At 34.0% G+C, this 13,951-nt stretch overlaps 2 protein-coding genes across 2 annotated transcripts; both read right to left on the bottom strand.

Annotated features, from left to right (window-relative positions):
• Positions 1 to 2,889: 2,889 nt before the first annotated feature.
• Positions 2,890 to 5,416, bottom strand: LOC102624188 (protein DETOXIFICATION 34; the record flags this gene model as incomplete). Its single annotated transcript, XM_025092582.2, has 7 exons — positions 2,890 to 3,106; positions 3,217 to 3,303; positions 3,405 to 3,523; positions 3,612 to 3,850; positions 3,940 to 3,996; positions 4,087 to 4,712; positions 4,970 to 5,416. Coding segments are annotated over 7 exons (1,650 nt in total), but the record flags the coding sequence as incomplete, so codon positions are not given.
• Positions 5,417 to 6,619: 1,203 nt separating this feature from the next.
• On the bottom strand, positions 6,620 to 9,695 carry LOC102611935 (G-type lectin S-receptor-like serine/threonine-protein kinase SD2-2). Its single transcript, XM_006491086.3, has one exon. The coding sequence runs from the start codon at positions 9,465 to 9,467 to the stop codon at positions 6,783 to 6,785; it is 2,685 nt and encodes an 894-aa protein (XP_006491149.1). The 5' UTR covers positions 9,468 to 9,695; the 3' UTR covers positions 6,620 to 6,782.
• Between the last annotated feature and the right edge of the window lie 4,256 nt (positions 9,696 to 13,951).

The following is a 13,951-nucleotide window of genomic DNA, read 5'->3' as shown; positions in this document are numbered from 1 at the left end:
CTTAACTGATTGTAGGCTCATTATCATCATAACTTTGAATAAAATCATCTCATTAATTGTTAATCATCTAAATGTTAAGTTGTTGAGTCACGAGTGGTAAATTTAATGATAATTTCAATACACTTTTATTTTGTATTTTATCCTTGACATTAATATATGAAATATATTATTATGTTTTGTAGCAATTAGTTTGTTCTTAAACTAACAAAATTGATCACTGCCCAAGATCTCTTTAATCAAATCAATTCAAGTTGCACAAACACAAGACTGAACATAGCAAATCACAAAACAATAAAGCAACAAGAATCAATGAAGAAACATTAAAGAACATGAACCAAGAACCACAAAAAAATACCAAAGATTTAACGTGGTTCAGTTGAGCAAGAATGCTTAGCCTACGTCCATGAGAGAAGCTTTTAGATGAGCTTTATTGATTTAACAATGGAGTCAATTACAGAGCCTTATACAAGAAAATATAGAGAACAAGATGATGCTTTCTCTCTCTTAAATTTATTTCTACACGGCTCTAGAACCACACGCGAAAAAAGTTCTCAAAGCTTAGCTTATTTACCTTGTTTCAATAACAGGTTTATTTCTAGAACCTGCCTCAGCACATGCCTCCTCGCATGAGTTACTTAAGACAGTTACTGACCAAAACGCACGAGCAACGTGTCGTTTCGAGAAGTCAGTTTTCTATTATAAGCAATGTGAGCAGCTCGTGACTTTATAAAGCTTCCTAAGTCTCTAACGTTGTCATTTTTTTGGAAAACTAGTTTGATTTACCAGCCATGTTTACTTGTTCAGTTTTTTATATTCAAGAATAAGAGTTACTCACTCCTCTCTTTTATCACCCCGTTTTTAAAAACACTTGAAATAACTTCTTTATAAATAGTGGCTTTGTTTTTAAATTTTGCTCCTTAATATGTGATTATAGTTTTTCTTCATCGAGACCTTGATATGAGGTGGACTACATTTTTTTTTTCTTTTTTGGTTATAAACAATACATAGATAAAAGAAAATTACACGCCAATTATTAGATGTAATGTCGAATTAATATAATTTATGGGGCAATATTGTAATTATGAAAAAATTAGATAGGGAAAATAATTTTGAAATGATAAAATTAGATAAATATTAAAAATGTTATAAAATAATTATAATTATCTCTTCCCTTAAACAACTTGTTTGGGGAATAAATAAGAGAGGTAAAAATAAAGTGTCACGTGCCGATAAAGAGGTTTTAATGGCTATAAACTAACCTCTTAGGGTGCCCGACCTATACCGAGTGTACTCTCCAGATAAACTAATACGCAGGGTATGCCACAACAGAGTCAAGGAATTGAAGGAAATATCTAAAAGTGACCATCACACGTGATGTCTCAATAAAATATTTGATTTGATGAAATCAAATCAAGAATATTTTGTTAGAAAAGAGGAGACAGTCAATTGTAATATCTACAAACAACAAAAAACAACGCACAAAGGACAATGATCCTTAACTGTCACGTCAACTACTGTTTAGACAATCCCTATAAAAAGAACCTTGGACCACCTGCAGTGTACACCACGTACACAAAACAATAAAAACCGTCTCCTTGCCCTCCAAGTATGCTCCTAACGGCTCAAAAAACTGTCATGATGATAAAAGGATGTGAGAATTTCAGAAAAGACAAAAAAATCACCACTAAAATATATGCCACGTGGCAAGGTACTTAGGTTGTACTATATAAAGGCAAAAAATATTCAATCTCTCTCATTCTCTTTCACACTCATCTTCTCTGATAATCATCACAAAACACACGAAAGAAGGGGCTTGGGTCTTCTTCAACCTTCAACATTCATTTTAGAGAGCTTGCAAGCTCTCACCTCTATGAAAGTTCAAGTAGCTGACGTGAGCATTGGAGTGTGGTCGTCGGCCACTGCCGGCTCCACCTTTAAGGCTCTAACCTCCCTTGGCTATTTTGTAGGTCTGCATGTGCTATCTCAAACCAACTCGCACCATTTTAGAATTCTTGCCATTACCCATCCCAAGCACCCTTCTTCTTTGTCACCTCCCTTCAAGCTTAAAACAACCCCCCTTACGACACATTTTAGTAAGGTGCCCTGAACTTCTAAAATAAATTCATTGTTTTGGTGAGATTTTTATCCGTCTTCCTTGCAACCAAAATACACTTAAAACACAACTCTTCATCTCTTATTATTTACTCCCACTATCTCATAAAAACTCATGACTAGTGATATATTTATTTACTAATTATTTATTTCATTTAAGACTGTAAAAAGAGAACTCATCTCCTTATTTGTAGATACTTGAAATTAAATAAAATTTGTCTATAAATATTGTGCCTCTTATTTACTCTCTCTCTTTCTCTTGTTATATTGTTGTGCACTTAATTGGTAAATAAGTTAACAAGAATGTGATATTTTGTATGTAACGTTTAAAAAGGAAAAGTATGAGGGCCCATCACCTGTGTTGACAAGGGAGGGCTGGGAAGCAAGTATATGCCAGTAAGCGCGTATAACAGAGAAACATCCTTTAAAGCTGAGAATCACGAACGGACGAACGACATTTTAGCCTTGTGGATTCATTTTAACTGGAAAAACTGGACATGGGCAGCAAGCTGCTGAAATCTTTGACGATTATAAAATAGATATCATTGGTTGGTGAGTGGTGATGGTGAAGTTTTTATTTTTCCTTTTTTTGGCGCAAAACAATCAAACACATAAGTCAAAACAAGGGAAATCATAGGTTACATTTATCCGAGTTTGAGCCAATGACCATGTTATTGCCCTTTGTGTTAAAAATAGACCCATTTTTTAAAATGGTTGTTGCTTGCATGTCCTCCCAGGAACATGTTATCGTCAATTCTCGACAAGACAAGAATGTGATTAAGATAAGCAAATTAAACAATATATATTCCGATTGAATTCCTCACTATCGGGTTCAGTACTTCTAGGTAGCTTCAAGAGTGAACTAACTAATACACATTTAATTTGCTTTCAAGTCAAAATTTTTCTAGATGAGCAAGTGTTATGTTGTATCAGAGTCAGATCTTCTGTCTTGCCCAGCTCCCCACTTCCGCATCCGTTCGGATGCTTGTTCAACCTGGAAAATTTGATTTCCGTGGTAAAATAAAATAAAGTTGAAAAATAATAAGAGGAAAGACCATGAATTTATAATAAATATTCTAATAGTAATATGCTGCTAGTACGTACCTCCTTGTTCCAATTTGTTTTATAAACTATGTACAAAAGGATTAATGTCTGCAGTAAAGTCCCACAAATCATTCCAATCCAAATTCCCTGCGACAAGAATGAAATGTCATTGTTCTTGCAATGCAAACTACTAGACTGGAGATCAAATCTAAGCGATGAAATGGGGATAAGTGGATTAAAATCTTTACCTGCACTCCAAACTTCAACTTGTAACCAAGAAGAAACCCAAAAGGTAGGCCAACAACATAATAACAGAACAAGTTTATATAAGCAACCAAGGCTTGCCAACCTCCTCCTACAGCAACTCCTGCAATGATCATAAAATAGTTATTTCAGGATGGCTGCCTTCTTGTGACACTATTAGTTTTGCGCATTTTCTTCTGTTAAAATCTCACCAGATATGACTGGCTGAACACTGTTTAGCAACATGGTTATGCCAAGAAGGGAGGCTAAGTCAGCCACGGCTTTTCTCATCTCTTCACTGTCTGTGAATATAATTGAAAAGTCATCTTTCGTTACCAAGATAACAATTGCACAAAATATCCCTATAAAGAGTGACTGAGTGGTTGTTATAATGACCGAGTATTTTGCAGCTCTGGGATGTGATGATCCTAGCTCATTAGACACTCGTACGCTGAAGCAAGCAGAGATAGCATTATTTCCTCATTGACCATAACCAATACTGAAATATCCCCACGGAAGGAAATAGTAAAACTTTGTTACCTAATAGCTGCATTGATTCCAAGAAATAACATGCCTTCCCAGCCATTGATGTTCATGCTGAAACAGGAATATCAAACAAAATTGAACTTACAAGATCGTCAGAATTGAACCTCAAGCTTCACTTATACAAAGTAATAATGCTCTCACCATATGGAAAGGGAACCAACCGCTATAACCGGATCCTCAAGATGTCCTGTGAGAACAATAATGGTCATAAAATACCAAATCTCCAAGCAAAGCATAATAGCTGAAGCTATAGACAATCTGACAAAGCCCCATATATCCTTAAAGGCCAACCAAGATAATCCCTTCCAGCCATCTTTGCAATAACGAACCACATAAATCATCTGACCAATAGATATTCCCAAAGCTGAGATGTTATAAGCTGCGGCAGCACCAGCCGTACCCCAATTGAGCATATGAATGAAGAAATAAAGCATCCCAATGTGTACGACAAAAGCTGCGAGACCAATCCAAGCTAGAACACCAACCTTACTTTGAGCCTGTAAGAACTTTTGTGATGGGAAATTAAAGGCTAGTGAAAACATTTGAGGAATCACTTGGATAGCAAATGTCCCAGCAAATTCTGCAATATCATCTCTCTGGCCAAGGAGCTTCAATATTGGCGTTGCGAATATGTAAAGTGGTAACAAGAATATGCAGGTAACAAAGAGGATTAAAATTGAGCGTTGCATATACACGCCGAGTAATTCTACTTGCCCAGCTCCAAATGCCTGTCCGCATAGAGTCTCAAGTGCACTAGCCATGCCAAGCTGCAATTTTGTCAAACATGCCAGGATTAATGGCTCATTTTCAGATAGTAAGCATATATTAAATAATTGCTCGGCAGACATCCTTTAAATCTTTGTGACATCCATCACGTTGAAGAGGAATTTGTGCATTACCAATTTATACATTATTTAATTTCTTGTTTCAAAACCTGTAGATAAAAATGTGAAAGAAAAAGAGCCTGAAACTGGCGGATATTGAAAGTATTCAAAGGATTAAAAAAAGATGAAGGGAAGCTAACCAAGAAGCCAAATGAGAAGTTTGCGATTACAGAGAGCGAAATTGCGACTGCAGATAGCTCAATATCTCCAATATGACCAACAAAGATATTGGTAAATGAATTAATCCCATAATTGCACAAGATGTTGAAGGCAATAGGACCTGCAATGCCCCACACCTTGCTAGACTCAACACAGCATATGTACGTTGCATCGCGGAAATTTTGTATTGCAGGATAATCTTCTTCACGGGACTCAATTAATGTGGTGGGAGCATGATGCAATTCAGCAGTCTCGAAAATGGAGACGCCATCGATCAATACTGGCTTGCTTTTTGATGTTGGAGATTCTGGGGCAGAGGATGAACGTTCATCCCCTGCCGTAAGTGCCTCAGTTTCTGAATGGGTCGCAATTTTTGCAGTTTTCTTATGGCACCTTTTTTGCAGTTGTTTTATTGCAGCCTTTTTTAATTAACGTTTGATCTTTGAAGTTTTAAGAATACAGATTGAATCAACAAGATTTTTTTTTTTCCTTTTTAGTAAGTCTATTTTTCTTTTATTTCTACATGAAAAGTTTTTGTGTGTGGAAGAAGTAATTGGCCATTTATATGTCTAGCTATGATTGAGGGTGTCCGTTGAAACACATCTGTTTGAAACGGGCCGAGGGACGGTAAGTTGACTGGGTCTCGTGTTACACAATTTACAAATACCGTACTGTCGTGTTGTTTATCTTTGGGATTCAGAAAAGAAAATATCAAGATTGTGATTTGATGATATCAGTTTCGAAGCCTGCTTCCTTAGAAGTTAGAAATAATGCCTTAAATTTTCTCAAATGAGGATAGAGTTAGTCCATTTATATTAAGTAGATCCCTACCTAAGTTAACCTCGGCTCACAATGTTGGAAAGATAGTACGTAGCTAAACACGAAAGGGTATTTCTGTTATTTTCATAAATATTAGGAACCTATCAACAAAAATGAATAAACTCCATTAAGAACCCACCCTATTGCGCTCCCTAAACTCTGTCCTCACTTGAAAGTTATAAAAAAGTTAAAAAGGACCGCAGACGTTGTTATTCCTAATTGATGGCTGAAATATAAAGGCCAAAGACGGATTGGTTAGTTAAATGGCATGTATTTAACATCACAGCACGTTATAATTCAAATAAAATGGACCGACAATGGGTTGTCATTATATTGAGTTGTTGAAAAAGATTAGATGAACAAAGGTTAGGAAGCAGCAGCATGAACGCGCTTGTGGGTGAGATGATGGGGCTGGGGCATATCATGGGGGAATGTCAAATTTTGATTATGAAGTGCGTCCGCGATCCCAACCCTATCATGAACTTAAACGACTAAATAAAAAGTTGAATGTCGATAATCTGACCTTCTTGATTGAATACTAAATACTTCACAAAAAGTCGATGTAATAATGGGCGTGCAATCACTACCACAACTTAAGCTTCACACATGAATTTGGAGCCGTGGACCTTAAGTGCTTTGATTGATGTTGCCCATGTGGGCCATTCGCGATCAGTGATTATACTATTTTATGATTCTGATTTTAATTAGTATGCACATACCCACAAAATAATTATCTGTCTTATAAAACTTAACAGGTCTAAATTAGAATTAAAAGATAAAAGGGATATAACATATACACTCATAAATTAATATGCACGTAAGATTGAGCCTTTGAATCTCATAGAATTGGGAACCATTTTAAGTTCCAAAGAGGTAAAACTTCAAAATAAGTGTCAATCTGTTTACATCGTGATAATCTACAACAGATCTATTTCTAGTGAAGTTTCAACCTGGGGAAAAACATCCTAAAAAACACTACTGACTTGAGCTGGAATTATCTTTCTCCGTCTCTTCAGCAAACTTTTCAATCGAAACATTCGCATTCTCATTCATTGGGGAAGAGACATTACCAAAAGATGAGTGTGAACCACCCCTTGATTCTCCAATATCACCAGAACCGTCACCACCAGTGCCTACACCATTGCTGGAATCCTTCCTAACCCCATGATAAGACTCCCCAGAAACAAGTGCTTGAATCAGTCTAGGTGGTGGAGGTGCTGTCACCTCCAATACTCCCTCCAACATCTTCACAACCGTTCCCATTGTTGGCCTCATTTCCTCATTATCTTGAATGCACCAAATTGCCACCAACGCAACTCGCTCTGCCTCCTCAACCTTATATGCACCACCAAGCCTATCATCCACGACTGCCGCCACATTGCCCTCAATTATTTGTCGTGCTGCCCATGGAGGAAAAAACCACTTGTCCCCATGCTCACCTCCACCACCGATATTTGCATTGCGTCCAGAAGCTGGTGCTTCCACATTTCTGCGGCCACCAATTAACTCTAACAATGTCATTCCATAGCTATACACGTCAGCCTTTGTGGTAATTGCCAATCCGGATATCCATTCTGGGGCTACATAGCCCCATGTGCCCCTCATTGTGGCCAACACTCGACTAAAGTCTCGACCAATCAGCTTGGCTAGTCCAAAATCTGATACCTTGGCCGTGTAATCACTATCCAAAAGAATGTTTTCTGGTTTGATATCACAATGGATAATGCAATCTCTGCATTCCTCATGTAAGTATGCAATGCCCCTAGCTGTACCAACAGCTATCCGAAATCTGACATCCCAGTTGAGATTAAGACCATCTTTGCGTAAATACAGACTCAAAGCACCATTAGGCATATAATCATAGACCAAAAGTCTGTGAGAATTTTCTGAGCAAAAACCTCTAAGTCTCACCAGATTGACATGTTGAATGTTCCCAATTGTGCATACTTCTGCCCTGAATTCTCTCTCTCCACTGCCGGGCCTTTCAAGGCGTTTTACTGCAACAAGAGTGGAATCTGATAACTCTCCTTGAAAAACTGCCCCAAATCCACCGTGCCCAAGTTTCTCTGAGAAACCCCTTGTCACTGTATGAAGTTCTTTGTAAGAAAAAACCTTCAAATTCAGCACTGGAAAAACATCCTCTTCATCCACATCCTTCCTCTTCTTTCTTTTCTTACGCAAAATCATTAGCATCACTGCTGCTAATACCAAAGCTGCAATCGAACCAACAATGCCAGCAACCAAAACCATTAATGTTGATATATTTTTCCTCTCTGTTCCTCCCCTTGGTGCCCTAACATACAAAATGTCTTCATTCGTGCTATCGGAGGTCAAATTCCTCAAATTTAAGAGTTCCCCATATAAATTCTTGCACAAATTAGTCCTCACATCATGGTACAACCCAATGCAAGAGCAATTAGCTAAACAAGACCTCTCACAAATGCTCCTACCAGCTGAAAATGACTCGGTAACGGCTCCAATAAACTCCACAACACCAACCTCCTCAAACCAGTCACTCTGATCACACAAAACCTTACTTTCACGGCTGCACCCACCAGAGTAATCACCAGAATTCCAACCATAACAATCAACAGGCCTAAACCCATCAAAACACATACAAGGCCTTAACAAAGAGCTCTTACAAAAACCAAAATTACCACATAGGCCATGAACTCTACAAATATCCTCAGGCTGTGACCAAAACATGTTCCAATAGTCAGTCTGCTGCGACCAAGTATATTGCTTAAGCTGCCCACTTGGATCGACGTGAAACCTTGACAATGGTGGCTTTTGCCCGTTATCCAGGGGCTTTTCAGTGTACCCAAACGATGCCTTGGACGTATACGGATTCAAGAAATGGAACTTGTATATATAAGGGATCGTCATTTCAGGAACATTAACAAATGCATTACCAGTCCAGTTCCCAGTAGACCAATAGACAATAGTACCGTTATACACAAGCTCAATCTGATTATACCCTGTCGGACTCAGCCTGAGTGAGTAAAAACCAGGAGATGGATCAAATAAACTTTTCCAAGAAGTTATAGATCCACCAACTGAGATATTCATACCAGGAAGCCACGTGTCGGTTGGGTGATCAAAGCTTTGCCACACAAGTGAACCCGCTGATGATAGCAAAACTAAATTACCAGTCTCTAAAAGATACATATCAGTTGCTTTCTCAGTGTTTGTACTTTGCCAAATGATGGAGTTTTGTGAATCTTTAATAGCTAGTTTACCCTTTTCAGTGATTAGTAATGTGGATTGTGTTACATCAGCGACAGATTTTTCACGATTAGCAACCCAAACATAAGTAGGCGTAGGAATTGAAGCGTACCAAATCCCCAGGTACCAGCTGGACTCCCCATTTGTTGCAAAGAACCCCAGCCTGAATGTCTGATTTTGGCTTATAATTGTTGAGTTTCCTTTGATAATAACTCTGCCCTTTTCCTCCAATCTCGTGTTGCTTCTTCTCAGTTCAGCTGCTGCTGCCTCCTTTTTCGAAACAGCAAGTTCAAAACTTGGATTAATTTGAACTTTTGATTCAACTCGGGTAACAAGAACGGCTGTAATAAGAAGAAGAAAGAGAACAAGAAATGTCGCGGACATGAAAGAAGAAGAAGGTGATGATATGGAGGTGCGTCGTGACATTAATTTCATTCAATTTTTTTTCAGATTTTTTTTTTATTCGAAGAAAAAGGCATTCAGTTTCTTGTTTGGTTAGCAAGAAAGTGAAATTTTTTCCCGCAAAGTGACATGGAATCTTAGGATGTGTGATGATGAAAGCACTCACTCACTTTTGTATGCAGTAGTCAATACTTGATTCTGCATAGAAAGAGAGAGAGAGAGAGAGAGAGAGAGAGAGAGAGAAGGACGGAGACGGTTGAATTTTATAGATACCGTGCAAAAGCTGCCGTTCACGGACGCAACTTTAAAAGACCAAAGTTTTCGGGAATTAAAACTGTAATTACAAAATTGGCCTTCTAACTTCAAACTATAATGTCAATAATTTAAGTAGCTTGTTAACAAATCTTTCCCTTTGATTTTGTCCTAAATTAATCGGATTTGCCGTTAGTTATTATTAAAAAGAAATTAATTATAGGGTTGTGATCTATATTTTTTTTTTTTACTCAAAGTATGTACGTATAACACAAGTCTTCAAAATTTTAAATAAAAATAACCTTACCATTATTAAAATATTTACATGCCAATTTGAAAGATATTAGGGTTTTTTTTTTCATATTTAATTTTGTATATTAACCATAATTTTAGAATTATTTTTTGAATTTAAATTAATTTACTTATTTTTAAAAAAAATGAATTTTCAGCATTTTCTTGATAAGATTTTTACATGTAATTTTTAAATTTTTATTTTAATGAATTGAACCAAGTTTACAAGCTTTTATAAAAAGAAACTTCCAAATTTTATTTTAAATCCTCTCACTAAACTCACTTCGTGATCCACATTAGTCGGACTTGCCAGGACTGAAGAGAAATTAGGCAAAAAAAATGAGTCGAGGGTAAATAGGTAAAAGCAGAAGAAAAGAGGGAAGGATGATGAAAGTAGTACAGGCAGAGAGTTTGTTTTGTGGCAGACAAATGTGCGAAGTCCACTCACGGGGTCCTCTCTTTTCAACAAAAAGATTATTAAATGAGATCCTATTGAAAAAAAATTATTAAAGGAGATGAAAAATTAATTTTAGAATTTGAAGTGTTATTTAATTATAGAGTCAACCTACCATGCAGCGCTGTATCTCATACAGCACATGCATGCAACCGGTACAACCGGTTTTTAACCGGATAATATAATGAAAATTATATTTTTATTTGTTTTTAATGTGAAAAAATTATGAAAAAATTTGGAAAAAAAAGAGTAAAATTTTAATTAAATAAGGAAAAAGATTGTAATAATTTAAAATTTAAAAATAGTACAAAAAATATAAACATATCACAAAATGGTTACATTCCTACTTATTTTGTCACATTCCAATATTTATAATGCATATTTCAAGTTTACTTTTCAAATTCCTATTTCTAGTAATGATTTATCTAAATTTTTGTAAGTTGTTTCAACTCATTTTCCCACTAGCTTTTGGTTCTATATTTCCACTCTTTTCATCAACTTCCATATTTTTTGATAGATATTTCAAGTTTATTTTCATATCTCTACAATTTGTTAAACTTTATCTAGTTTTTGGTAAATTATTTCGATTTATTTTTCCACCACTTTTTTGTTCTATATTCCTACTCGTTTTATTAAATTCCAACATTTTGTTTAGAAATTTCAAGTTCAATTTTTAGATCTCTATTTTCTGTTAAAATTTATCAAATTCTTGTTAAGTTATTTCAACTTTTGGGTTAACTTCTTCTACTCTTGTTTCCACTACTTTTTGGTTCTTTATTCCAATTCTTTTAATTGATTTCTAATATTTTGGTTAAATATTTCAAGTTCATTTTATAGATCTCAACTTATTGTTAAACTTTATCATATTCTTGTTAAGTTCTTCGAACTTTTAGGTTATGCTCCCCAACTCTTGTTTCCACCATTTTTTTTGTTTTATATTTCTACTCTTTTCATTGAATTTAAGTATTTTTCGTGAATGTTTCAAGTTTATTTTTTGATCCCTAATTATTGTTGGATTTATCATATTCTTGGTAACTCTTTCCGAATTTTAGGTTAACCTCTTCAACTCTTTTTTCCACCACTTTTTGGTTTTATATTCCTACTCTTTTTATTGAATTCCAACATTTTATTTGGAAATTTCAAGTTAAATTTCTAAATTCCCACTTTCAATTAAAATTTATCAAATTCTTAGTAAGTTGTTTCAATTTATTTTTCCACCGGTTATTCGTTCTATATTTCCACTCTTCTTATTGAATTCCAAATTTTTAGGTTGATTTTTCAAGTTTATTTTTTATATCTCTATATCCTGTTAGACTTTATCTAGTTATCGTTAAGTTGTTCCAACTTATTTTTCCAGCACTTTGTGGTTCAATATTTCTGCTCTTTTTATTGAATTTCAAATTTTGGGTAAATATGTCAAATTTACTTTTTAGATCCCTACTTTGCGTTAGAATTTATCAAATCTTTGTTAAGTTATTTCAACTTTTGGGTAACTTCTTCCACTCTTGTTCCCACTACTTTTTGTATTTGTATTCCAATTCTTTTAATTAATTTCTAATATTTTGGTTAAATATTTCAAGTTCATTTTATAGATCTCAACTTATTGTTAAACTTTATCATATTTTTCTTAAGTTCTTCGAACTTTTAAGTTATGCTCCTCAACTCTTGTTTTCACCATTTTTTTTGTTCTATATTTCTACTCTTTTCATTTAATTTAAGTATTTTTCGTGAATGTTTCAAGTTTATTTTTTGATCCCTAATTATTGTTGGATTTATCATATTCTTGGTAACTCTTTCCAAATTTTAGGTTAACCTCTTCAACTCTTTTTTCCACCACTTTTTGGTTTTATATTCCTACTCTTTTTATTGAATTCCCACTTTTTGTTTGGAAATTTCAAGTTTAATTTTTAGATCCCCACTTTCCATTAAAATTTATCAAATTCTTGGTAAGTTGTTTCAATTCATTTTTCCACCAGTTATTTGTTCTATATTTCCACTCTTCTTATTAAATTTCAAATTTTTAGGTTAACATTTCAAGTTTATTTTTTATATCTCTATATCCTGTTAGACTTTATCTAGTTATCGCTAAGTTATTCCAACTTATCTTTTCACAACTTTTTTGTTCAATATTTCTACTCTTTTCATTGAATTTCAAATTTTGGGTAAATATGTCAAATTTACTTTTCAGATCCCTATTTCGTGTTTGAATTTATCAAATTCATGATAAGTTATTTCAACTTTTAGGTTAACTTCTTCTACTCTTGTTCCCACAACTTTTTGGTTCTGTATTCCAACTCTTTTTATTGATTTCTAACATTTTACTTAGATATTTCAAGTTTATTTTCTAGTTCTCGACTTATTATTAAACTTTATCATATTTTTGTTAAGTTCTTCAAACTTTTAAGTTATGCTCCTCAACTCTTGTTAAACTCTAATAATGGTTTTATGTTCCTATTATTTTTATTATATTCCAACACTACCAGTACATGTTTCAGGTTCTTTTTTTTTACTAATAATAAATTACTTGTTGAAAATAACAATAATATCAATAAGGCAAATTATGGTTGACCCCTTACTATTTTAACAAATATCAATTTACCACATAATACTAAGAATTTTTTTATTGCAACCCTTCATCATTTTCAACATTTTGAGTCCATAATCTAAGTCCTTTTTTTTTTCATCTTCATTACTTCATGCAATCTTTTGAGTTTGATTGTATGTATACTTGAGCTTTTAACTTTTATACATATCTATTCTCATTGTAATCATTTTAATTAATAGCGTTTAATTATATTAAAAATAAATCTATGCATTTATTTTCATCTTTCTCTTTACTTTTCAAATTAATTGCTTTAGTTTTTCATAACGTCAACGGTAAATAAATAAATAACAAGTAAGAAGGATTGCAATTGCTATGCTTCTAAAGCTATGATGATATAAGTTAAGTTACAAAAATACTTTAATTTACAAGATTAAAGTTTAGTTAATCTATTTTAGTTGAGCATCTCTATTTTTTTTTCTGTGTGCTTGTTGGATATTACTACAGTTATTATTATTAATATCATATCCTGTGGGATTTATAATTAAATATAATAAGAATGTACATATGTCCTACGCTATTTTTGCACTCGATGGATATCATTAACATTTTGATTATGCAATTGATTTTTGCAAGTTACAAAAGAGTGATGATGTATGACAAAACTTCCACGGATAAATTTGTTGTGACCATTCAAAATCTAAAAATTCATTTTTGTAATTTGTAAATAATATTTTCATTGAGGCGGTAGTTTTACTTGCCAAAATTTTTCTATGTATAAATTTTACATAAAAAAGATATATTTTAAACTTTTGTGCTAATATAAAATTAATTTTCTACAAATATATTGATAATTTAATATAGATGAGATATATTACTTTGTAAGTATATTAATAATCACGTTGTGGGTACTAATTAATGCAGTTGTAAATCATTTGAATTAAAAACAAAATAGTTGATGTTTGAATCCATGGGAGT

The sequence above is a fragment of the Citrus sinensis genome, chromosome 3 (assembly GCF_022201045.2).
Source record: "Citrus sinensis cultivar Valencia sweet orange chromosome 3, DVS_A1.0, whole genome shotgun sequence".
In the NCBI taxonomy this organism is placed as follows: Eukaryota; Viridiplantae; Streptophyta; class Magnoliopsida; order Sapindales; family Rutaceae; genus Citrus; species Citrus sinensis.
The sequence above is the reverse complement of the archived record's forward strand: the minus strand, read 5'-3'. Positions and strand labels throughout refer to the sequence as shown.